Source organism: Podarcis tiliguerta (assembly GCF_965153285.1).
Source record: "Podarcis tiliguerta genome assembly, chromosome: Z".
NCBI classification, from domain to species: Eukaryota; Metazoa; Chordata; class Lepidosauria; order Squamata; family Lacertidae; genus Podarcis; species Podarcis tiliguerta.
In genome coordinates this window covers 27,724,113-27,751,463 of record NC_139553.1, presented here as the reverse complement: position 1 = coordinate 27,751,463, position 27,351 = coordinate 27,724,113, and the positions used below count along the sequence as shown (strand labels likewise).

Sequence of the window (27,351 nt, the reverse complement as noted above, 5' to 3'; positions counted from 1 at the left end):
TTCGATCCCTGTGTGGGACAGCTGTATATTCCTGCTTTGCAGGAAGGTGAACTAGATAGTCCTCAGGATCCATAATTCCAACTCTACAATTAAGTGGTCTAGAAATGTCTTAAATTTCCCATGTGGTGTAGTGGTTAAGAGCGGTAGTCTCGTAATCTGGGGAACCGGGTTCGCGTCTCCGCTCCTCCACATGCAGCTGCTGGGTGACCTTGGGCCAGTCACACTTCTTTGAAGTCTCTCAGCCCCACTCACCTCACAGAGGGTTTGTTGTGGGGGAGGAAGGGAAAGGAGAATGTTAGCCGCTTTGAGACTCCTTAAAGGGAGTGAAAGGCGAGATATCAAATCCAAACTCTTCTTCTTCTTCTTCTTCTTCTTCTTCTTCTTCTTAAATTAGAATAAATAAAATTACATAAAAGCCAACATGTCAAAAGTAAACTACTAAGGGTTCTGCTTCAGATCCAAAGTTTGGAGGGCTAATAGTCAGAAGACCAGTTTTGTAAGGGATGCTACTGAAATAGACTCAACAGTTCAGTAGCCAGAGAAAGAACATTCCCAGTTTGACAGTTGTACACCATTAGCAGTCTGTAAGAGTATTGAATTGGATTGCTCTTTTCTAATCCTGGGGTCCTCTTTCCCTACAGCTTGGTCCTTCCTCAGAAAAGGCAGAGCTTTCTACAGCTCCAGGGCCCCCAGAACCGTGTCGCGCCCCTGTGCTAACTTGTAAGACAGCTACTTCTGTAGTAGCCACATGGGAGGTATGTTGTTTATTTACATATAATTCATCTACTCCATGGCTGTTATTCAAGCCCCATTGAAATAAACGTGAATTGCAAAACTCTCAATTTACAATTGTTAATAATAAAGAGCCTTTGTGTGCATAATCAATGAATCCAATAGGGCACACTGACTGTTTCAGTAAGTTTCTCCTGTGCTACAGGAATATATGTGGAATATGTCTGCAAACGATGAGAAATTTTGACTTTTGACTTTTTGCTTTTATTTCCTTCAGATTCCAGCATGCAATGGTGCAGATGTTACTGAATACAAATTAGAATGGGGCCAAGTAGAAGGATCCATGCACATAATATACAGTGGCCCTCTTCTGACCTATGAAGTGAGAGGGCTTTCACCTGCAACTACATATTATTGCAGAGTTCAGGTAAGTAAATCTGGATGCATCCACCTTTTTTTGCTCAAGAGCTATTTGTTCTAATGAGATCTTGAACAGGAGGTTAGCTCAGTAATTCCAGAGCTGTGTTGCATGAAATATTTTTTTTTTAAAAAAAACCTATTCAAGACTCTTCTGACCCCAGAGCATCCTCAATGGCCCATGGCTCTCACTTTATCCACCCCTCTCTGCTAGAAGTAGGTGATTCTGTCATATTGCATCATGAGGCACAATTCGATTATTCCACTAGTCTGGATGCAAAAAATGCAACTGCATTTGGAAAATTGGAAACAATATAAAGGTCAGGTAAAAATGGTTGAAGAAGAAGAAGCTAAAATTACAGAATGAGAGGATGTATAAATCAAACTTACAAATAAACTGTGAGTTCAATCCAACTCGCAACAAATGAACAACTTGCATATAAACACAGACTTGCCATGGACAAATTCAATTATATTTGGAATCCATTCTCACAATAGTAATACGTTAAGATCTGGTGAAGTACAATAACAACTTAGTAAAGTATACAGTTTTGGGGGGGTTTCCCCTCCCCCCCCTTTATTTTCCCTTCTACATGGGTGCTGATTCTCTTTTTCTTTCTCTCTCTTTTATTTATGTCACATCATGTTTAGTTCACGTATGATTATGTACTTTTTTGAACTTTCAATAAAGCATGAGGTTTTCAGAAGCGACTGCCTCTCTAATTTTGTGTTAGGCCATGCTCCCAATGGCAGCCATTTTTCTTATGCCCCTGCTCCTCCCCTAGCAGCTATTTTGTGATTGGCACCCAGAGCACACTCTCAAAATTCGAAAAGTGCTGTCTGGTTCAGAAAGGTTGGCAGCCCCAGTAACAGGTGAAGTAAAATAGTCCACTTGTCTGCACCATTCAATCCCCCCCCCTCCCTGGTCTCTGCCATGTTCCCAACACATACCATTTTTTCCCCAAGCTAAAAAAAAAGCTTCAACCTTTGTAACCAAGCCCTTATTTGCAAGATCTAGAGTTCTTCCAAATAAGGAAGCTCTCTCCAGCACAAGTGGTCATTTCTTCTTCTTATTTTGTATAACGACATTTCCAACTTCAGAGCAGAATTCTGTGTCAGCTATTGAATTGTTGAATTAGCTATTGCTCTTATTTTAACACCTTTCCTTCATCTTCCTTCAGGCCGCGAATATAGCTGGTGCTGGATTGTTTGGGGAGACTAGCATGGTCACGACCCCGGCTTCCGTGCCAGCTGCAGTGACAGTATTGCACTTGCTCAAAGAAGACCAGATGGAAGCCCGCCTTCCTCTCTCAAAGTGCCTTGCTCTTCAGTGGGAGGAGCCCAATTGCCATGGGGCAGAGATCCTTGGCTACAATATAGAGTATGGGGAAAAACAAGTCTCAACTGTCAACAAAGTTACAAGCCATGTTCTGGAGAACCTGCAACCTGACACTTTATACAGGTGATTATACAGTTCAGTTTCAGATTAACATAGCTTCATCAGGCGCACACTTAATGCAACAGTCAAGCTAAATTAGATTCAGGGGGCACACAAACAGGCTCATTATGACACAGGGGCTGTGGGTTTAAACAGTGCAGTGGTGCCACTTAATACTTTTTCAACAGCCCATCTTCCCAATAAAAATTCCTGATTATATTTGATATATGATCTGATTATATCAGATTATATTTGAAGTCCCTATAGCTACCTGTCAAGTTTTTCATTGCTCACAGATATCCACATTTCTATGTCCTGTTTCACTTGGGCCTAACCTTTCTCCTTAAAAGGAGATTTCAAGCTTCCTTAATGTTGAAAATCTAATATGCATTTATCAGTTGCAGTTACAGGGGCTGAAATACAGGAGGCACCCTGTGGCTGTTTCGCTTGCCTCAGTTTCACTTTCAGGCAGAAATTAAGCAAGACTGGCAGGTGCTGAAAGGGGCAACTCCATGTTTGAGCGCCCCCTCCCTTGTAACACGAAGTAATCGAAGTGCAAAGCATAACATCATGCTGTGCATAATATACTTTACTTTATTGACCGACACTAGAAGAGTGGTGAACCAGATTATCTTCTTCCCCCATCCCTCATGGGGATGCATTTGACAGGTGGGTCAGTCACCTGATGTCACAATGACATCTGGTAACCCTTTTTGCCCACAGTGGTCTTCAGAAGCCCTTTTCAAAACACTGCCTTGCACAATGCTGTGCAAGCACAGTTTTCTATAGGGCTGAGCCAGATTTTTACCTACCCCCATTGTGTGTGATGCCCAGTGTAGGGCAGCAGAGCCTGGCTTAGCCACCTTGGCTTCTCCCAAACCAAATGGGGAGGCCTGGTGGGCCTAGTTAGCTCCAGAGGGTGGATGTTTCCCACCCATGCATTAAACCAGTTATTTTTAACTATGATTTAATGTGACATCTGAAGCACATCGCTGAGCGCGACATGTAGAAGAGATGACTCCACAGTGCACAGTTGTGATTTAGGTAAATGTACCTGTTAAAACTTCTCTCTTTTTTCTGTTCTTAAGGTACATGAGTCCTTCTGTCTTTCTAGCATCCCTAGTAGATGGATGCTGCAAAGTGGATGTTGGCAGGAAACCATTTTCTGTTTATCATTGTAGTCCTCTGGCTTGGAAAATGTTTTTAAAAACCCACCTCTGCATTGAGTTGTGGTTAAAAAAACAACAACAACAACTAATCAATAATTTTATCTTAATGACAAGTTTTCTTCCCTTCATTCTCTCTTAGAATCCGAATCCAAGCCTTTAACAGTCTCGGAACTGGTCCCTTCAGCTCCCACATTAAAGCAAAAACAAAGCCTTTACCTCCGCAACCCCCACAAATGGAATGCGCCGTCTTTAGTTACCAGAGCCTTAAGTTAAAATGGGGTGATGGCCCTGGCAAAGCTGTAGCCACCAGTACAACACATTTCAACCTCGAGATGGAAGTTAAAGCTGGCAGGTGAGAGCTGCCTGTGTCTTGGTTCTCATGATGAAGTGAGTGTTTGTTTTGTTTTTAATATTCAGGAGCTCCTCAAGGTTTCAGAAGATGCCAGATTGGACGACATGCATACCCAGATCACTCTCCTACTTACCCATAGTGGAGAACAAGAGATCACCTCCCCACCCCTCTTGATGGCGTCTGCCACTGGGGGGTTATTCATAGGCTTAACATTCAAAAACATTTGTGTGTAGGTCTCGCATCATGCCAACACTATACTAGATAGAACCTAAGAATCCATCTCACAAGCTGGGCAGTACAGCTTTTAGATTGCTTTTTATACTTGTAAACTGCCCCGAAGCCTATATTGGCATATAAATTAACAGTAATAGATCATTACAGTTGCACATAGCTATCCAGTGGCGTCTGCAGAAGAGTGTATGTATTGAGTGGATGAGGATGGAAGACATAGTCTCACTGTCTATCACATAAAGAGAACTGATCTGAATGAAAAAGAAGCCTCCTTCCTGACTTTTAATTCCATTGGACCAGTAGTTGGTGGTAGATGGAGCACTCCAAAACATCATGCCACTTGGATCATGTAGAAGCATAGATAAGCCTTTTTTTAAAAAAAAAAAATGCCCTCAAATGTTGCTCAGTAGTTGCCACTTGACAGTATTTCTCCTCTTCTGGAGATTAACATAGCTACAGGAATCAAGGAAATAAAGAGCGGAAGAGACCAGCTTATCAGAATGTGCATCTTGAAAAGAAGAATGTGTATCTTGAAAAGAAGCAAACAGGCATGATTAGCTGTGCTTTGGAGTCTATAACATACATATCTTTTCCCCAACCTTGCAGATTCGTTACTATCTACAGTGGACCTTGTCACACGTACAAAGTGCAGCGGCTTAGCGAATCCACTAAATATTACTTTAGAATCCAAGCATGCAACGATGCTGGTAATGGAGAATATTCTAAAGTTTACGCATTCACCACAACCAAATCTACACCACCTGCTCTGAAAGGTGAGGACATTTTATCATATGTTATTTAAGCAAGGGAAACTCGGAAGTGGGGATTCCAATGTTAGAGGCAATGCAGGGCAATACCTCCATTCAAAGAGTGGTAACACAGTGCTGGCACAGAATGTCATAAGCCTCCATGTAGAAAGGTAGTGTACCTATGATTTGTAGTCACTGGGGATGAAACCAGAATCTTCTATGTGTACCTTGCTTATTGGTGGGAGAAACATCTTGGTGAGATGGACCTTAGCTTAGGCTGCCTTAAAGTGTCACATTTACTGTGTTTTGCTTACACTTTGGAAATGTGGACAAGTTCTATTCACACACCAGTTTTGTTCAAGTTTGGGTTGCCAGCATGGCTCACAGACAAGAAATATAAAACAAGAAACTAAAACAACCCCCCCCCCCCACTAAATGAGGTATGTTGCAGGTGTGACAACAGGTGGCTACTAAAGACAGGGCCTTTTTGGTTGTAGTGCGCCAGTGGTTGAATCTTCCCATAAAGGCTTATCTGGCTCCCATTTTGCCACCAGTTGAGGACTTGTTCTGTCTTGCAAGGGTTTAAAAATTCAGTACCAAGAAGCCACCCTTGGGCCGCTGCTGCTGCTGCTTCTTCTTCTTCTTCTTCTTCTTCTTCTTCTTCTTCTTCTTCTTCTTCTTCTTCTTCTTCCTGGGGCCAAACTTCTAATTAAATGGAAAGGACCACAGGTATGCATATGCTGTCTTACATTGCAAGCTGAGAATATGCACAACATTTTAAATGGATTTCTAAGATCTGAGTTATGAATTTCCTCTTTTCAGCACCCAAAGTGCAACAAGTGGGAGATAACGTCTGTGAGGTCACATGGGAGACTTTACAGCCAATGAAACGTGATGCCATTGTTTACATTTTACAACTTGCCTGTGGGAGGGAAGTTGATCAGGTAATCTCAGTTATCTCTCTTCTGTTTGAGAAGTCTTGATTCTTACGTAATTTTTTTAACTTGTGGCAAAAGTCATTTTTATTATATGTATTTCTTTGAACTGCAAGATCAAAATACTGTGTGTTCAGAAGAGTGGTGTTGTGTAGGGTATTTCCTGAAGCAGGGAAGAAGCATGTGCCCTTTGAAAAATATTGTTGTCTCTGTTGTCTCATTTTAAGAATTAGAATTTTCCAGAACGGAAGGTGGTGGTCCTCAATTGTCTTGAGCAGGAATCCAACTCATGAAGAAAATAACATTATTGTGGTTATATGTGGTAGCAGAATTAATGCAACTGCCAAGCAGGGGAGAGGGGACCAATGACCCTCTAGTTATTGAGGACTGCAACTCTGTCACACCTGATACTTGACCACATTGGCAAGGCCTGATAGGAGTCCCAACAATACTTGAAAGGCCACAGGTTCCATACCACTGCTTCAAGACTCTAGGTTGTAGCCAGTGCTCGATTCTACTCAGCGTACACCCACCATAGTGAATGGACATGACTAAGCCAGGTCCGTTATTGGACACAATTCACTGGCCTAGTTCTCACTGAGGTGATAATCTGTGGCTGGGCTGCAGTCCCAAATGGTAGCATCAGTGCTACTAACCGCACCAGTCTATCCCTAACTCCCCATACCCATTTCTTTGCAACTGCAAAAATCACATCCTGCTCCACCATCCACCTCCTTTTCTTTTTTCAATAGCAAGGAAGAGTAGAAGTCCTTGCACTTTGGAAACGTTTTGCCATATAGAAGACATTTCTAAATGTATGAGCCAATTACTTGGGGCCAAGGTCCCTTTGCCCTCCCCCCCTAAAATATTGATGAACATTGCCATTCAAATTATGTCCTTGTGTGCATGCTGCTTCTTGCAATTAATTTTGTGGGGTGGGGCTTACCTGCGCCCTCAATATTTTATTCAGGTTGACACCCCTGTTTCTAAAGACTTATGTCTCTAGTAATGTGACTGCAAATTCTACATTTATCATGTTCCTATCAAACAAGCCCCGTTGGTTGTGATTATTTTAAACTCCAAAACATTGTACTTTGTGGATGAGTACAGTTGAGAAATGAACTGGGCCAGCCTGCCCCAACCTGTTGCCTTCCAGGTGGTTTTTATGGGAGTTGTAGTCCAAAACATATAAAAAGCAATAGGTTGGAGCAGGCAGGCCCAGCTATTCTAGGCTGAAGTGCCAAGTGATCTACAACCTTCTCTTTTTCCCATGTTAATCTCCAGCACCGCCAGGTAGGACTGAGAAAGACCACTGTCTGAAACACTGGAGAGCTGCTGGCCATCCTTGCTGACCTAGATGGGCTTGTGATCTGACAGTCTATATTTGACAGCCTCATACGTTCCTATTCAGTAGCACTTAGAACGTACTTGAATGTGTTTTAAATTTGATACGTATGTATTTGTTCCTTCCTTAGGTATACAAGGGACCAGAGACTTCATTCCGTGTTACCAACATTCAGAATAACTGTGAATACCGATTCAGGGTGTGTGCTGGACGCCAGCATAATGACGGCACTGGATCCCAGGAACTCTTTGGACCATATAGTCCTTACGCAGTGTTCTCATCTCAGAAACAGGCGTCAGCAGCACCAAACACAGATGCCGGACCCGACCTCACGAAACGCAAGAAGGCGCTCAGCGACGAACAGTTTGCCTTCCTGCTTCTCGTCATCTTTGCAATAGTTGCCATTTCATTTGCTGTTCTCATTCAGTACTTTGTGATCGTAAGCGAGTGAGCTTGCGGGTCGACTTCAATACTCGGCTTGTTATTTTTCATACAGAAGTTTTATGCCTTGGGTATTTATGTAAATTCCAACTAAAATGCTAACTGGGAATGATTGTATAAGACCCACGTTTCCATTTTTGCTGCTGGACTTTTTTTAACAGCGAGGCTGGGTAGGTAGAACTTCTTCCCCTCCCAACCCCCTCCACCACAAACTCTTCCTTCCCAGGGGTGGAGGGGTAAGAAGAAATGAGCAGAAGAAAATTCCTATTACCACATAGTTATGCATCTTCTAATCAGGGTTAGCTGTTGAAAACAGCAAAATAAATAAATAAAGCAAGCAAGCTGCCTTAATATGCACTTGTGATTCTCAGAGAAAATTCTCTGTGGAAAATTCTCACAGTAAGATTTTTATTCAAAGCCAAGAAAGGATTGGTGTGGTGGGGGGAGCTCAGCCTCTTCAGCCCAAGCCTTTGGACATGGGAGATATACAGCAGCAAAGATGGTTCGGCTTAGAACAGTACTGTATTAAAGAACATTGCTAGAGCATACCACAACAGATATATACTGTAGACTGAAACGAAACCAAAATCTTAGCAACTTCTACTTTAGTGATACTTTTATTTTTCTGATCATTTTAATCTTTGGGATTCTAGTTAGTTAGATTTATCACTTCAAGAGCCAAGGGTCATAGAAGGTGTCTGCATTCTTAGGAGGTTTTTTTTTATCAAAAGCACCTCAAGGCACCAAGATTCACCTAAGTACAGAAGGATTTGCATTGGTATGTAACGTGGCAAAATACTCCCCCTTCTATACTGTAACATTTCTGAATGAAATGCTTTCTCTCTCGTTGGTAAGCAACTTGTAGGCCCAACCAGAGTTCACTCTCTGAGAGAACAGTAACGCCCTGTGCTTCTGATTGAACACCACCGTGGCGTGTTTTTTTTCAGAGGAAAAGCACAGAAATTTTTTGTCTTTAATGAGAACAAAAAGTGCATTTATGATAAATGTTCCACTATTTGGCTCAAACTGAGCAAATGCTTTTTGTACTATTCTTAACATAAATTTTTTAAGAAAAGATTCAAACTGTGGTCGGTTCTTTTCACTTTTTTTAAGTTCTTGGGATTCTCTCCAATGTAATCCAACTGATCAAGTCACGTGTGAAAATGAACCTTGCTTTTAAAAAAGTTTTAAATTTTTTAAAGGGAATTGCTGTCTCCTTGGTAGCAGTTTCATATTCCATTGTTTTTGTGGTTCCAAAGTCTTTTCAGTTATGTGATGAAATCTTCAGTGGCAGGTCTGGCTTTGGGTGGAATAGTGTTGTTGTTGTTTTGTTTTGGGGGGACAGGGGGGTGAATATCATGCACTACATAAGACTGTTCTTTGTCAAGCCTCTGCAGCAGGTACCTGTGAAGTATAAGTAATTAAATGTTGTCTTTACGTTCACGCTCCTTCGAAAGCTGGAATCAACCTATTTCATTTTGGACAAATAAATCCAAGTTCAAACTAATAAGTTTGTTCCGTTTAACTAATAAGAGAAACCTAACAGTTAAACTTTATGAAACATCAGAGCATTTGCACTTGTACGTGGGACAGTGGATGTAATGTGTAAGTCAGTTTAGCTTGAGATGTCTCTGTTTCAGACAGCAGAACATCATAAAAGTGTTTCTCAACTGGCTGTTAGTTCATAATGGTAAATTAAGATTTGTGGCATTGCGTATGCATTTCACACCTGGGTGGAAACACACACACACACAGACACATACACACAGACACACATATCACTTAACTATCTTAAAAGTAGATATATGGTGCAATCTGAAATTAATCTTTTTCAAAAAAAAAAATGTACTCTCCTTTTTGTGATCTATTTATTTTGATTTTTTAAAAAAAATTCTGGAAACTATGTTTGAATGTATTGTTCTACTTGTAGAAGAACTTTTAAGTTTATCATATATTGTAATGGAAGCCTCTCTTCAATGTTCGAAAGAGTTTTATACAAACGTTAGTGTCTTTTAGTTCACAGGAACGTTTACAACCTGATTTTCTTTCATACTTCACTTTTTATATAAAACAATAGATTGTCAGCAGATTTCTGTTGCCAAAGGGTGTGTTTTTGCTGAACTCTCTGACAAAAATGATTGGGAGGGAATACAGAGTCTTATTTAATTGGCAATAGTATGTCAGATACAATTTTTTAAACAAAAATTAGGTTTTTTTGAATAAATACTAACCAAAATTATGACTTCCTGGAAAGTTAAAAGTTTAATTTGTATGTGTATTTGCCACCAAATGTTTATATGTCCAGATGATTTACTGGAGAACATAATGGTAGAATTTTATATTTACGATTATACATTCCAGGCTGATGTACTCTAGTGGCATTAATGTATTAGATCCCCTTTTCTCTTGTATTTTTATTTTTATTTTTTTTGCTGTATTTCATACTTATGTTAAACCTGCCAGGCATCGTATTACTAAATTGTAACTATCAAATAGATAATATATTTAATATGGCCAATAAAGATAAAATTTTTTTCCCATTGGGTTTGTGGAATTATTATGTGTTGTGTATGGTGATGCATGAAGAAGGAAGGGGCCACAGACCCTTGTTTATATATAGTTGCAAGAGACAGACCTCAAGGGGCATATAAAAAGAACTGTTGAGGCACCAACCACTACAGGTAAAATTCCATGACCAGTCACACTTTGGCCAGACTTTCTCATTCTTGGTTCTAACTTTATTTTCATGTTGTGGCCAATTTCAAAGGGATGTTTTGTATCATGTTTTTTAAAATGAAAAAGGCAGAAAATTTAACATGCATAATGCATCTCTCTCGAACATAGAAACTTCCTTACACCAATGGTCCATCTAGCTTTGTATTGTCCACATTGGCGGGTGGTGCTGTGGTCTAAACCACTGAGCCTCTTGGGCTTGCCAATCAGAAATTCGGCGGTTCGAATCCTCACAAGGGGTGAGCTCCCATTGCTTTGTCTGCCAACCTAGCAGTTCAAAAGCATACTAGTGCAACATGATAAATAGGTACCACTGCAGCGGGAAAGTAAATGGGATTTCTGTGCGCTCACTCTGGTTTCCGCCACAGTGTTCCATTGCACCTGAGATGTTTAGTCATGCTGGCCATATGACCCAGAAAGCTGTCTGTGGACAAATGCCTGTTCCCTCGGCCTGAAAGTGATTTGAGCGCCGCAACCCCAGAGTCGCCTTTGGACATAACCATCCAGGAGTCCTTTACCTTTTTACCTGTCAGCATTGATTGATGAGGGTCCTCCATGGTGTGACAGAAGGTTCTTTCCTTGCCCTATTGGGAGTTGGTAGAACCTTCTGCATGCAAGATAGGATATGCTCTACCACTGAGCTACTGCCCTTCCCAATTCTGCCTAATTCCAATAATTTAAATGGAAAAAAGTAGCAAGAAGACATGGATAAATTTCTAAGCTTGTATCCTATAAGGAATAGAAACCTCAATTTTAAAAGTAGAAATCTCAAGCTTCTACACTTTTTGCCATGTACCCTTCTTGGGCCGTGCTCTGGAATTTCTTCCAGATTCCTCATGCTCAGGGCATTTTCTGGCAATTTATTTCAGCTTCTCACCTGTGACAGGCACTGCAGCCATACAAATTCCTGAGTGACAGTTCAACTTGTTTAGGTGGAGTGCAACCCTGCAACCCCTCAAAAAAAACAAAAACCCAACAACTAGGAGAACAAGGAGGGTACTGTTAGATTCAGCTTTGTCTTTGATGGCTTAGGTAGCTTCTGTAAATGTACAGCACCTTTTCACTAGCTGCAACTCATTCTGCACAGACAAAGGCTTGCCCTAGAACCATCCTAACTGGATTACTGTAATTTAAGTGTGGGACTGCCTTGAAAGCAGTTCAGAAACTGCAGCTTAGTCAAAAATACAATGGCTAGATTGCTACCTTAAACATGTTGCAGCTGTTTTACACCCTTTTAGTCTGTTTCTGGGCACAGCAGGGGTCAGCAAACGTTTCCAGCAGGGGTCCAGTCCACTGTCCCTCAGACCTTGTGGGGAGCCAGACTATATTTTGAAAAGAAAAATGAACGAATTCCTATGCCCCACAAATAACCCAGAGATGCATTTTAAATAAAAGGACACATTCTACTCATGTAAAAACACCAGGCAGGCCCCACAAATAACCCAGAGATGCATTTTAAATAAAAGGACACATTCTACTCATGTAAAAACACCAGGCAGGCCCCACAAATAACCCAGAGATGCATTTTAAATAAAAGGACACATTCTACTCATGTAAAAACACAGAGATTCCTGGACCGTCCACGGGCCAGATTGAGAAGGTGATTGGGCCGGATCTGGCCCCCGGGCCTTAGTTTGCCTACCCATGGTTCAGAGGGACCTGTTAATGCTGAAATTTTAAACACACTAATGAATAAGCCCCATTGAACTCAACGGGCTTTACTCTGATGCATAAGGTTTCATTGTTAAAATCATTTAATGGCACTGAGTACCTGAATGACTACTTTCGTTTGTGCCTCCCTGTACCTTAAGAGGTGCTTCAGAACCCCATTGCTGTCAACGAAGGCATTCTCTGGCTAGGCATGCAACCGCTTCAGTTTCTTCCAGCTGACACCTAAGTTTAAATGAAATGACTCTTTCTCGCGCCTTTCTAGATCTGCTTTTAGATGGCTATGTTGCTTCAACGTGCTATTGATTTATTTATTTTAAAAAAGACTTTATTTTTAAAATTTTAAGTCATCTGAAGAGCAGGTATTATCAGTTCAGAGCAGGTATTAGTTTAAAAAACAAGCGCACACACAAACACAACAGCTTGTGGACAAGGCTGGAGAGTGCTGAAAGCTAGGCGGCCTACTGCGAAGTGGTGGTTTTAGGGATGGCAAGTGTCCATAATGCAGGCAGCATTGCTGAAGGTAATGCAAGTGGGAAGGGCAACAGTTTAGCAGCCTACTGCAAAATGGTGGCATAGTGACTGCCGTCTGTGCTACTGGTTGGGCAAGGCATGTGGAAGAAGCCCTTGCCTCTGAATATATTTTAATGGTCTGCCCAGCAAAAATAGTTCTATCAAGCTATAATTATTATGGTCTGAAAAGGCAGTGTCAAAAGATTACAGCATTTGGGCTGTATTTGTTTAGAGAAAAGAGTAAGGGGAGACAATCATGGAACCGTAGAGCTGGAAGGGACCTTGAGAGTCATCCAGCCCAATCTCCTTTCAATGCAGGAATCTCAACTAAAGCATCTATGAGGCCATTCCAAGGGTATACATTGACCACCCAGAGGCGTGTATACAGTTATACATGGTGTGGAGAAAGTGGACAGAGAAAAGTTTTCCTCCCTTGTAATACTAGAACTCATGGACATTATCCCCACCCCACCCCCAAGAAACAGCTGGACGTTGGAAGATTCAGGGTTGCAAGAGCCTAGTTATGGTATACAGTTAAATTATGGAATTTCATGCACAAGAAGGAGTGGTGGCTTTAAAAGAAGATTGGACAGATACATGGAAGATAAGGCTGTCAAGGACTACTAACCCTGAGAGCTATATTCTCTCTCTACGTTTGGAGGCAGCATGCTTCTGAATAAGGGTAAAGGGATCCCTGACCATTAGGTCCAGTCGTGGCTGACTCTGGGGTTGCGGCGCTCATCTCGCTTTACTGGCCGAGGGAGCTGGCGTACAGCTTCCAAGTCATGTGGCCAGCATGACCAAGCTGCTTCTGGCGAACGAGAGCAGCGCACGGAAACACTGTTTACTTTCCCACTGGAGCGGTACCTATTTATCTACTTGCACTTTGACATGCTTTCAAACTGCCAGGTTGGCAGGACCAGGGACCGAGCAATGGGAGCTCACCCCATGGCGGGGATTCAAACCATGACCTTCTGATCGGCAAGTCTTAGGCTCTGTGGTTTAACACACAATGGCACCTGCGTCCCTTCATGCTTCTGAATATGAGGTGCTAAAAACTGCACAAGAGGAGAGTGCTGTTGCGCCCATGTCTTGCTTATACCAGAGTTCCATACATTGCTTTCCAACTTCTAGCAGGCTATTCTCATAACTCACTAGGTTCTAACTTGGCTTTATTCCTGATGTGCCAGCTTACATTGGCTTCCTACCAGAATCTATCCTGGATCCACCCTTGATGTAGAGATCATTCAGGCTCGATCTCTGGGTTATCATGTCCTTTTCTGGTTCCTGCTGCTCTAGTTCTGTGGGGCAGTCAAAGGGCCAGAGTGGCATGCTTTTTAGGGTGTATGTTAGGACTTGGGAGACCCAGGTTCAAGTCACCACTGTCATGAAGATCCCTGGGTGCCTTTGAACCAGTTACTATAGCTCAGTTTAATCTACCTCTGTGAGGGTACAATAGCAGGAGAGCACCATGTATGCCAGGGACAGGGGTGGCGCTGTGGGTTAAACCACAGAGCCTAGGACTTGCTGATCGGAAGGTCGGCGGTTCAAATCCCCGCGACAGGGTGAGCTCCTGTTGCTCAGTCCCTGCTCCTGCCAACCTAGCAGTTCGAAAGCACGTCAAAGTGCAAGTAGATAAATAGGTACCGCTCCAGTGGGAAGGTAAACGGCATTTCTGTGCACTGCTCTGGTTCGCCAGAAGCAGCTTAGTCATGCTGGCCACATGACCCGGAAGCTGTACGCCGGCTCCCTCGGCCAGTAAAGCGAGATGAGCGCCGCAACCCCAGAGTCAGTCACGACTGGACCTAATGGTCAGGGGTCCCTTTACCTTTACCTTGTATGCCACCTTCATTCATTCATTTTATTTGTATGCCGCTTTTCCACACACACACACACAGACACACACACACACATCATGCTCAAAGCAACCTACAACAAAGAAACAGAGATGCATTTGAGCAAGGTAGGACAAAAATGCATCAGGACCAAGCACTATCTGCCTAAGTGCCTACTTGCATCCCACAAGCACTATCTATATATTGAGAGGCAATGTGGCCTAATGGTTGGAATGTAAACAAATATGAATGTAAGCTAGATGCTGCCCTTCAACCTATGCTAACCTCACATGGGGCAGGGGGCAGGGAGGGGGGAGAAGATCTATGCTGAGCTCCTTGCAAGAAGGGTGAAACATAAAATTTACAAAATATTATAGGTAGGTTTTTTTTAGAGTTTAGGAGCCAAGAAGCACAGCTACAAGCGATTATTATGTACGTTAGGCAGAGTACAATGTGTTCCTCTTCAGTTTTTGCACCAGAAACTGCTGCCGGCAGCACAGCAGCTAAAATACATACATATGGATGTGTGCAATACATATAATGGGTACATAACATCAGCCTGTTAGCAATTTTTTAAGCATCGCTAATAAATCCACATATGAGATGGTACATAACATTCCATCCATTGTCACTGACAGCTTCTTCTTTTATTCAAGCGAGGCACAAAATAAAACAAAACCCACAAATTTTGCATCGATTATTAACCCCTCATGCATTTTGGGATCGGCATTCAGAATTAGAAAGAAAGAACTAATGAAATTAAATGATCAGGTTCCTTATGCATTTTTCCATATGTAGATTTGCAGATCATCTGAATTTCAGCTCTGATTGCTAAACATATAGTCTACATTTGATGGTGGTGGTTATTATTTTAACCATCTACGCTACTGGGAAGCATAGTTATAATCTCTCCAGCTAGCAAAACTTGTTTTTCCCCCGCTATCATCAACCAGCCCAGCTGTCATCCATAATCTTCCTGATAATGCAGATGCTGTACTACCCCAGAAAGTGATTATTTTGTGTGAAGTTCATTGAAATCTGGCCAGAAAAACCAGTCAACAGATCTACATTCTCAAGTGATATTACAACTTTAATTAACTTTAGACTGAAGCGTTTTCTCTGGCACTTTCCTGTTTTCACAAGCTTATCAAAATGTTATTTGGCACAGCAAAATTTGAATTGCCATTCAGGCAAACAATCAGATAAACAAATAATGCTCTTCTTTTAACAATATTCAAAACATCTCTATGTCTAATTCACTCCTATGTTTAAGCCGTGCTGCTTGATTCTGAAGGAGTCACCCCAGCACTCCTTATCCCCAAGCTATTTTATCATAGCGTTCCCTCCCCAAGTTTAAATCTTTTGGGATAAGACATAAGAAAATGAAATACAAGGCAGGAGATCAGAAAATGAAAGAATACCTAAGAAAATTAATGAGGGGAAGCGGACTGAACTAAATAAAACAGTGGGATGCAAGGAAATGAGAAAGCGCAAGGCTCAAGATAAGGTAGAATGCCTTTATCATCTCTGAATAGTTTCCCAGGGTTGATTATAAGATTGTACACAGTTGGGAGTAAAACTCATTGAACCCAAATGGGGCAAGGTGCAGCTGAGGAGGATGCTCTGCCAGGACTTGTGCTCTTCTCTGCTCCTCTCCCACTTTCTTCCTGTCCAAGGTGTCCCTGCCCTCTGCTTACCCCTCAGAGCTGGTATGCCACACAAGGCTAGGCCTCAACAGTAGGAGCATCTCCTCCTCCTCCTCCTCCTCCTCCTCCTGCTCTCCAGCAGCTGTTGCGGGTGCAGGTCAAGCTGCCTATGGGAGGAGGTTGAAAGCAGCAACCATGAAAAGTCAACAGGATGCATCCTTGCAAGCACTGCCACTGTCACCATCGCTCAGGACAAACACCGGTTCATCCTCCTCCCAAAGCTTGGTGGCGGTACCACTGTGAGGAGGAAACAAAGCCTAGAAATCAAGACTTTCCGTAATTAAGCCACATCAAGCATATGATCTTTGCATGCAGAAGGCCTGTGTTTCAGTTTTTGGAATCTCCAAGTAGGGGCAATGCCTGTTGAGCCACTGCCAGTCACTGCATATCGGGCCCCATGTGTGCATTTGGGGTTTTGAGAGCATGCTGTGGGCACTACCTCCTCTGGTCACTTGTCATCCATGGTTTATCTATGTGCAGTGCACACAACAAAAGTCCCCACACAGATTCCTTGCTTTTCTTTAGGGCAAAATTTAAAAAAGATCTTCTTGAATATACATGATATTACCTGGGGGTCTACCCAAAAGAAAAACCCATTAAATTAAGGCTAATCTGATACTTGCCAGTACCGCAAAAACACTGATCCAAAGCACAGTTCCTCATGGATCTTCACATGGGTAGATGACAAAGTCAACAATAAATTGCAGGACACACCTGTGGATTCAGGGGTGATCTACAGTTTGCTGATGGTTTCAAGGCGATCACGCGTAAAAAGCAAGAGGACTCCATAAGGATTTGTGCCTGGGATAAGTGGTACTGATCAGGGTTTTGAAAAATAGTTTTTAATGATTCAGTCAATGGGAGCAGATGCTATCTATGATTTGACAGGGTAGGGATGGGGAAGCCATGGAAAAGTAAGCCATTTCAATATGATCTCCCTCACTAGGTGCAAGAGGTGTGGGTGGGTGGGTTGGTGTGCGTACACACACCTGCCACCTCTTTCGTATTTTGTTTCCTATACACATAAGAATGTAAAATGTTGTCACACTCTGCAGTTTGTGTGGCTGCCAGTAAGTGTTTTGTCTTTCCCACTACTTATAAAACAGAACAGTTTTGACAAAGCCAGCTCTATGGGGTATAGTCATAGGGACAGTGCTAACAAGCTTAGCTTGATTGGTGCAAACTGATTTCCTTTAGCACCAAAGGCTGTAAGCGACACATTCAATCATGATCCAGCCCAATGAAGACTTCATCAAAACTCAAAAGCTTGCTTGTTGTTGTTGTTTTTTTGTGGGGGGACAGGACTTTGGGGCTCTAAATAAAAGGCACTACCTGCCTGTTTATGGCTGTACCTGCACTCTCACCACCAATTTTGAATCTGTGTGCACACAATGCCCCCTCTCAAATGAGCTTCAATCTGAAGGGAAAACCTAAGCCACATTCTCTTTGCAGTTCAGATGAGGTGTGTATATTTGAGACAGCCACCAAGCATGTGTGCATCTCTGCTTCATGAATAGGAGTTTGGGATGGTTGGGGCTGCAGGGGCAAGGAAACCAAAGACCTGACTCACGCAAGGTGAAGACATTCCCACCCATTCTCTGGTACAGCAGCATACAAATATGACTGGGTATGCAGTAGGGGGAGAAATGACCTCGCTGTGTTTTAAGCCATTAATTTGTACATAGTCTGAATGTGAATATTCCCCACTGGAGCATTTTTTTCATTTAGATTACACAGTGACAGTGTTCAACAGGTGCATCCTTCCAGCCCAAGTAGATGGGAATGGAGAGAGACCTATGTACCTGGAACAAAAAAAGACCTGCACGTTGGTGGTCGTGTGTAAATCAGACACACGCAAAATAGTGGCTGCCTGTATTATAGATTTATAGATGGATGGAGGGAGGGATGGATGGATGGATGATTGATAGATAGATAGATGATAGATTAGATAGATAGATGATAGATAGATAGATAGATAGATAGATAGATAGATAGATAGATAGATAGATGATAGATAGATATAGATAGATAATAGATAGATAGATAGATAGATAGATAGATAGATAGATAGATAGATGATAGATAGATAATAGATAGATAGATGATAGATGATAGATAGATAGATGATAGATAGATAGATAGATGATAGATAGATAGATGATAGATAGATAGATAGATAGATAGATAGATAGATAGATAGATGATAGATAGATGATAGATAGATAGATAGATAGATAGATAGATAGATAGATAGATAGATATGAGTTTTTGTGGGGAGGAAGCAGGCTCTATGCAGAGTTTAAAGTTGAATTGCAGTGATGTGACCTAGAAGCAAAGCAGCAAGGAGAGAGAGCACCATGCTGGATCTCTAGAATCCAAGGCTGCAGCTACAGGAGAAGCAGGACCTTATTGGGGTGTTATGCTGTGAAGCCATACATCGTAAACTCAGGTTGAATATACATGTAAATAAAATATATATCCTAAAGACACCACAGTCTCTGCTGTGCCTCATTTCCAAAAGGAAGCATGAACCCTGGGTGAGCGTCTGCAACCTCTGGAATCTTGCATCACTGAGAAATTGAGGCATACAAAATATTCTATTACATTTGTTTATTGGTGGCATGGTTTGATTTTAACAAACAAACAAACAAACAAACAATTCCTTTTAAAGCTTAGTTTGTGTGTGAAATATCTACTTCAACTGTCTGTGATATGGTATTTAAAAACAATGCTACAGGTTAGACTAGGAGTGAGGGGCTACTCATTTTGAAAACAAAAGACAAAATGAATGCACCCCATAGATCTACTTTAAAATAAATAAATAAATAAGATGAATGCGGAAATTAAAAGAATGAAATTGTAATGTCATGATTTTCTCCCCCATTTGCTTTTAATGCTTTCACATTGAACGGATATGTAGCATATTTTTCACATTCACAAGGTGTGGCAGGGTCAAGGGGGAGGGTATGTGAGCAAGCAGTAGATTTTGCCATGCAGTTCTCTAACCATTAAAATGCATATATTAGGGGGAAATGCATATGTTAGTGCAAAATAACATACAAAGGTGTATTATATCAGGGAAAGCAGCTTGTTGAAATGTGCACATTAGACAAAAATGTGCTTATTAGGAAAGGTTAGCACAAAAAAAAATCTGATGAATTTTAACAAAGATTTTCTTTCTAAGGTAAAATTGCAGCAGAAATTCAGAGAACTGTATTGGAAAAATAAAACCAAGAGAAACTGAAACAGACACCTTTATCCACCTCTAAATGAAGCTGAGCTCTTGAATTGCTGTATCTAACATCTATCTATCATCTATATCGATCTATCTATCTATCTATCTATCATCTATCCATATCTATCTATCTATCATCTATCTATCTATCAATCATCTATCTATCTATCTATCTATCTATCTATCTATCTATCTATCATCTATCTATCTATCTATCTATCTATCGATCTATCATCTATCTATCTATCTATAATCTATGATTGATTCAAACTACAAGAAAGAAGATTCCACCTAAACATTAGGAAGAACTTCCTGACAGTAAGAGCTGTTTGACAGTGGAATTTGCTGCCAAGGAGTGTGGTGGAGTCTCCTTCTTTGGAGGTCTTTAAGCAGAGGCTTGAGAACCATATGTCAGGGGTGCTCTGATGGTGTTTTCTGCTTGGCAGGGGTTTGGACTCGATGGCCCTTGTGGTCTCTTCCAACTCTATGATTCTATGATTCTATGATTCTATCTATCATCTATCATCTATCTATCTATCTATCTATCTATCTATCATCTATCTATCTATCTATCTATCTATCTATCTATCTATCATCTATCTATCATCTATCTATATCTATCTATCATGTATCTATCTATCTATCATCTATCTATATCTATCTATCATGTATCATCTATCTATCTATCTATCTATCATCTATATGTCTATCTATCTATATGGGAGCGGAGAGAAGGGATGTGGGTGGTTGGGGGAGATCTTGCAAGCAAAGCATTTACATTTCTAGTAGCATATTTCAAAATTATTTTACAGGAAAGAACTGATTTCCACACCTTCAACAGAGGTCTTGCCACTCCTGCTTAAGTTCCTCTGCTGCCAAGCCTGGTTATGGTTCAGAAACTTGCACACAGCTTTTCTGTACTTTTGTGACATGACGTTGTAAAGGATTGGATTCACAGAGGCTCCAAAGTAAAACAGCAGCATTGAGATGAGGTTGAAGTACTGGCTTATCTCATAGAGGACTGTGCTTCCCTGGGCGAAGAGGATTCGGCCGACGTGTAAGGGAAGCCAGCAGAGCACAAAGGCCACGACCACGACTGCTACATGAGGGTGAGAATATATTTCTGCAGGTCAATCCCAGGCACTAAGTCCTTCCCTCCTTTTAAAATAGCCCAAAGCTTTCTGGGCAGACCTCCCTGAAGAGCCACATGCTAGTGGTGAGTGTTGCCAGAATTAGTGGGTGCAGCAAAGAATTTACTTCACCTTTGACTACTAGTCTAGTTTCTATACACAACTCCCCTCTTTATCCTCTACCCAGCAAAGCAAAAGTAATTATCAGTGTCCAAGGGCGCATTCCAGTCAGTGATAAACACTAGGGAAGTTGCTTAAGGAGATAGACAGTCAGATAGAGATGCTTTGATGCCCTGGGCTCAATGTTCTCCACTCCTGCTTTCAAAGTAGATTTTACCATCTTTGAACAAATGGGCCTTTTAATCAATGTACTTGGTGGTACATAAAGACTGCTTTTCAACTGTGGAGGTCAAATGTTTTTTTAAAAAAATCCATTCTAAAACCAACAGTCCAGAGCAACAAACTAAAACATAGCAGTGGGAGAATTAAAGCGTATGCAAAGGCTAGCTGGAGGAATGAACCCTGACAGGTCTCCATGGAAGACATTGGGAAAGTAGGAGACCGTTGAAATGTCATATCTAGGAGCTGTTCAAAACTTATGGGGGAGGCTCTTTCCCCCTGACAATTTGTACTTCAGCTAGGGTTGCCAGGCCAAGAGCATCCCAGCTCCTGAAATTTCATGGCCCAAACCAGGTGATGTCATGGGATGGACCTTGGAGACGGAGGTTAATTGGAAGAGTTGACCGGGACACCCCTACGCCCACCCTCAGAGTGGCTATGCAATAATTTTCTGCCAGCTCTTGTCAGGCTGAAATTTGCAAGCTGCATGCGGTTTTCTTAGCAACAACAAAAATTAAAGGCAGTCTTGCCTACCTGGAAACCAGGAAGTGCTCCAGATATTGTTGGTCCCCACCTTCCATCAGCTCCAATCAATAACACTTGGAGGACCACAGGTTACCTAGTACTGGTTCAACCTCTTTAGATCAGGGATGAAGAACCTGTGGTCCTCCATATGTTGTTGAGCTACAGTGCCTATCATTCCTGACCATTGGCTGTGCTGACCTGGGGTTAATAGGAGCTGTAACCCTACAACATCTAGAGGGCCACAGGTTCCTCATCGCTGGTCTAAAAGGACCATCCCCACCATGTTCAAACAAGCCAAATTCCCAGTATCTGGTGAGTACAAGTGCCAATACAAGTCACATCCATTTATTGTGATTCTTCTCCCAAAGAATCCTAGGAGCTGTAGTTTACTCCTCACAGAGCTACAATTCCAAACACCATTAACAAACTACTGTTCCCAGAATTCTTCGGTGGAAGCTATGTGCTTTAAATGTATGGTGTGGATGCAGCCACATGTTGAGAACAGTCTTGTCTGATCACATTATGGAATAAACACATTACTCTTAAGGCTGTTCCTGTCTTTCTTTAACTTTGCTTTCTATGTCTCTCCTTCCACTCTGACGCATTTGAGTCATGCTCTTCACAGCGGAATGCTACTTACCTAGCATTTTCACAGTTTGTTGGTGGTGCCTCTCCCTCGTTGCAGCATGGTGCCCCTCCAGGTTCCGTGCAGTTCTCCAGAGCTTTCGACAGATCAGCCCATAGAGGAGAACTAAGCAAACCACAGGTAGGAAAAAATACAGGGTGGAGAGCCATGCCATTGTTTCTAGAAGTCCCGAACGGGCTGCTTGCTCGATGTATTTGCATTCATTGGTTTCCTCTGGGAGGCTTCCATTGCGGTGTTCTACGCCGAAGAGAAACAGGATTGGGATGGCAGTCACCGCAGAGCAAACCCATATCAGGAGGATAATGCCTTTGACCCGCCTTTTAGTGATGGTTGCTTTGGCTTTCAAAGGGAAGCAGATTGCAAAATATCTCTCGACACTCAAGGTGGTTATGTGGAGTATGGTGCAGTAAGTGCAGGTTTCGTTGAGGTAGACATTAAACTTGCAGAGGAAATTACCAAAGATGTACGGCTTATACTTCCAGATTCTATACAAATCAGAAGGCAAGCCAAGGAAGATCAGACTGTCAGACAACGCCATGCTGGATAAATACATATTAACTGTTGTCTGCATTTCCTTGTATCGCTTAAAAATTAATATAATGGTCATGTTCCCAGTGATGCCCAAGAAGAACAAGAGGATGCAAATAATTGTCACTGGCACTAAGACAGGCATGTCAAACAAGGAAGAAGGGTCTTCATAATACTCTGTATTATTTCCAATGGAACCATTCAATGAAAAAAAATCCATTTCTGATTAATGTTGATCCCTACTTGCCTAGGGACTTGCTCACCCTCCTCCGTCAGTGCTCTTTGCTTCAAAGTGAAGTTTCCAAATGTGTTGAGAATTCCCCCATCAACAAGTTCAATCTCATTTCCGTCCAGGACTGCGGGCTGCTTATACAGACCAACAGCCTACAGAACTTGAAGAGGCAGGTGTCCAGTGTTAATCAGCCTCTGAAGCTAGAAATAGTGTTGGGATTTTAGAAGAGATATCTGCCAGAAGCAAGAGAAGAAAAAGAAATTCAGCGTATACAGTTGAGATGTAGTTGAATTAAACAGCCCATGAAGGTCAGTTGTATGGAGGCCACCATGCACATACATCTCCGTACAGAACTCTGCTGCCGAAACTATTTACCTCTTTTGTCTCTCTAACCATGTGACACTCTTCCTTATATCCCTGCACTGGCTTCCCATCTGCTCCCAGATATTGTTTCTCACCTTCAAAGCCCTCTGTAGTTCATTCACCCCTCCTGCTCTCTGAAATGACTCTGCCCATTTTCTCTTGCTGCCTCTTACACCTGGAGCTGCTTCCTGGAATGCCTTCATGCAAAATGCCTCCTGTATTTCCGTGGGTTTCACCTCACATTAATTGTATCCAGCATGGCCAATGATCGATTGTAAGAGCTGGTAAGAGTTCGTACTCCAACAACCTCTGAAGGACCATGGGTTCTCCATGCCTGCTGTTTGTTTTCCTGAGCTCCTTGGAGGAAGGAACAGGATTGTTTTTAAAATGTAAGGAGCAACAATAAAAACAGCATCAAAACTATTAACAACATATTAACAGCTTGAACAAATCACTAGAAAGGCAAACATGCACTGGTGCTGGAATGAACAAGCAAAGCCAGCAGAGTTGAGAAACATACCTTCTCCTTCTGCAAAATGTTTGCCAGGCTCTTTCATAAATTCATTGTCTGCAGCTCTTGCTTCCCCACTGCACATCACCAAAGCTTCTGCTACATTTACATTATCTGCAGCTTGGGAATAGTTGTTTGTTTGTTTTTAAAGTCATCAGCAGCAAGGAGCAAAGGCCACATCCCTTTGCCTGGTTGGGGCAGCAGCCATGCATAAAACCCTGATTAAATGCTACGTCTCCCAGGAATCACTTGGGAAAGTTTGATCTTTTGAGTGCTTTCCTCTCCCACCCTTCATCCACCTGCCCTTCCCCTGTGGAGCATGGCAAACAAGGCAACATTTTGAAGCCATCCATCAACATCCTCTGCCATTTAAACAAGGGAACATTAAACAGCTGGGCCTACCTCTCCGTTTCTCCTTAATCTATCATCTAAAGTGGAGCACATTCACCATTACCTGGAAGGGACATACAGCAGTTTGATACTGCAAATCCAATTAGAATGCCCCAATCAATTATTTTTTCCAGGTTTGGCTTCAGCAAGCAAGGACAGCAAACTACGAGAAAGGCTCTTCTTTCCTGATGGACTGAAGATCTTTTGCAACAGATGCCACTGTGTGGAATGATTTTGACCAAGTGCACTTTTAATACATTGGTCAAGAGGCCTCTTTCACTTAGCTTTTCATTTATTTGATCATTAACCAAGCCTGTCTAAACAGCTTTAATGGACACCCACTCTTTATGCAAAGCCTCATTTGCTACACCTGAAAGGTCAGCTTGACATCACACACATGCTAAAGGCATTTCGTTCACCTTTCATGCAGAACATCCAAGTTCCGCAAGACACGAGGAAACTGGATGGTCTATGATTTGTTTGTTTACTTATTTGCAAAAAAAGTATGTCTATACACCACCAGTACTAAGGGGAGGGGGAATATATTGGTGATGGACAGAAAATAATCAACAATCAAATACTGTACATGTATGAAAGAAGTACAAAATCCACCACAAATCTGCAAACCAGACTCTTCTTGTGTTGATGCATTAAAGAGTCAAGAGTCCTGCTGGATCAAATCAGAGTCACAGTCACCAACCAGATGCCTACAGGAAGTCCACAAGCAGAAACCAAGTGCCACAGCAATTTCCCCCCTTGTGATGATCAGCAATGGTATCCAAAGTAGTCATTGATAGCCTTAACCTTTATGAATTTCTCCAGTCCTCTTTTAAAGCAATCCAAGTTAATGGCCCCTGCTACATCTCATGGGAACAAATCCCATGTTTTAATGATGTGCTGTGTGAAGCAGTATTAAATCATCCTACACTGAACTTCACTAGATGGCTTCAAGGTCCAGCATTAGGAGATAAGGATAAACTGTCTCCCTAACTTTCTCCAAGAACAAAGGCAAGGAGCAAGGGGAGGGGGTAACTTTAGCAAGGGGGAATCTTACACACCTCAAACCATTTCCCCCTTGCTATAGTTACCCTCTCCCCTTGCTCCTTGCCACTGCCCACCCCAATTATGCTTGGCTACCCCTCTCTTAACCTTGCAGCTCACCTAAAAAACCCTTCCTTTTAGACCTCACAATCCCTCCTTAGACCTCGTCAAAGAGCCTCTTAGACCTTGAGGGAAGCCCCAGATCGAAGCATGCTTTTTTTCTTGCAAGTGGCAGCAGCAGTGGGACAGAACAAAGGAGAGAGATTCCCGCCCCCTTTGTTCTGCTCCTTTCTACACCACCAGCAGCAACAGCCTAATCTTCTTCATCCTCTTTTGGCAATGGGGGTAGCAGAAGCAGCAACAGTGGGATAATGTGGGGGGGAGACTTTCTTTGTCTTCACCTGCTATGTAGCAGTGGAAGGGGGGGGGGAGATAAAGGAGAGAAAGATTTGGACCTTCCCCGTTCCCCAGGGATGGAGGAAGATGGCCAACATCTGCACCAGCTTCTCATCATGCCACATCATCATGTTTCCTGCGTCACCTGCCTGTGACCAAGTGAACTGCAGCATGACAACTTTCTTACGTTTCAATGCATATAGGCAGTGCTCCCCCTCCCCCTCATTTTCCTACTCATATTGAGAAACTGCCCCTCAATAAAGCCAAACTTAGATTCACAAAATGTTTAGGGGTATGCATACCCCTGCATCCCCCACAGAAAAAAAGCACTGCATATAGGAGGAAAAAGACCCAAATATTTCAGCCTTTCTATTGAGGAATTAGGGACGTGGGTGGCGCTGTGGGTTAAACCACAGACCCTAGGACTTGCCGATCAGAAGGTCAGTGGTTCGAATCCCCATGACGGGGTGAGCTCCCATTGCTCGGTCCCTGCTCCTGCCAACCTAGCAGTTCAAAAGCACGTCAAAGTGCAAGTAGATAAATAGGTACTGCTCCAGCGGGAAGGTAAACGGTGTTTCCATGCGCTGCTCTGGTTCGCCAGAAGCGGCTTAGTCATGCTGGCCACATGACCCGGAAGCTGTACGCCGGCTCCCTCGGCCTATAAAGCGAGATGAGAGCAGCAACCCCAGAGTTGGTCACGACTGGACCTAATGGTCAGGGGTCCCTTTACCTTTACTGAGGAATTACTCCACACACTTGATTGCTTTGGTTGCCCTTTTCTGAATCTAGCTGCATTACCCTTCAAGGAAAGCTTGAGTGAACCAATGAGTTCTAAGCATGCTCCTGTATGTCAGTACTTGTAGGTACCTGCCTGATATTCGTTGGGAGCTTAGCCCTTGTCCTAACTGGAGATAACATTAACTTCAGGAGCATGCAGTACTACTGTGTCATTCCCACTTCCCCAAGCATTAGGAAGTTTCTGGGGTAGCTACTGCAGGATTAGTTTTTCTTGAGGTGGGCCTACTGGGGACCTATGGTATCTTTTGGAATTTGTTAATTTGGAAACATATTGAGCGTGAGGGAGCAGGTGGGCATCTAGACAAAGGTCGTGTGTGAGAAGAATTAGTTCTTTCCAAAACAGGTGGCATCCACCTCCGCCACCTAACCCATTAGTTGAGTGGGAGAGCTGAAAATAATGCCAATATATTTCACATCTGGCAACCAATGCACCCCTCTGGTTTCAAATACAGTGGTACCTCACTGTAGTTAAGAACTTAATTTGTTCCGGAGGTCTGTTCTTAACCTGAGGTACCACTTTAGCTTACGGGGCCTCCCCCTGCCGCTGCGCCGCCACCACACGATTTCTGTTCTCATCCTGAAGCAAAGTTCTTAACCCGAAGTACTATTTCTGGGTTAGCGTGGTCTACAACTTGAAGTGTCTGTAACCTGAGGCGTCTGTAACCCGAGGTACCACTGTAGTACAAAAGTCTAAAAACCCCAGGACAGAATTTTTCATAGCCCTCTAGTGGCTATGGTGGCTCATAACTCAGAAAGTGTATACAGTGGTACCTTAGTTCTCAAGTGCCTTGGTACTCAAACAACTTGGAACTCAAACACTGCAAACCTGGAAGTAAGTGTTCTGGTTTGCAAACTTTTTTCGGAAGCTGAACATCCTCTGTTTTGAGTGTTTTGCTTCCGTTTTGAGGGCCATATTTCCATTTTTAGTGTTACGCTGAGGTCTGTTTTTGCTA

At 42.4% G+C, this 27,351-nt stretch overlaps 2 protein-coding genes across 4 annotated transcripts in view; one reads left to right on the top strand and one right to left on the bottom strand.

Moving 5' to 3' along the window:
• The window catches only part of LOC310669452 (fibronectin type-III domain-containing protein 3A-like), a 36,636-nt gene extending 26,287 nt beyond the window's left edge, over positions 1-10,349 (top strand). The window contains 7 exon segments of the mRNA XM_083423491.1: positions 642-755; positions 1,010-1,159; positions 2,331-2,611; positions 3,896-4,108; positions 4,946-5,112; positions 5,911-6,032; positions 7,499-10,349. Of these exon segments, the coding sequence (XP_083279617.1) occupies positions 642-755; positions 1,010-1,159; positions 2,331-2,611; positions 3,896-4,108; positions 4,946-5,112; positions 5,911-6,032; positions 7,499-7,819 (1,368 nt within the window). The 3' untranslated portion in view covers positions 7,820-10,349.
• The window catches only part of LOC310669583 (growth hormone secretagogue receptor type 1-like), a gene marked incomplete at both ends in the record, with an annotated part of 81,966 nt that extends 57,946 nt beyond the window's left edge, over positions 1-24,020 (bottom strand). The window contains 3 exons of one of the 3 annotated variants that reach the window (XM_083423945.1): positions 10,221-12,435; positions 20,332-20,598; positions 22,134-24,020. In XM_083423945.1, the coding sequence (XP_083280071.1) occupies positions 12,398-12,435; positions 20,332-20,598; positions 22,134-22,887 (1,059 nt within the window). Of the gene's footprint in view, positions 1-10,220; positions 12,436-20,305; positions 20,599-22,133 lie in introns of those variants that run through there. The other 2 variants (XM_083423944.1, XR_014507237.1) reach the window with 2 other exon arrangements.
• Between the last annotated feature and the right edge of the window lie 3,331 nt (positions 24,021-27,351).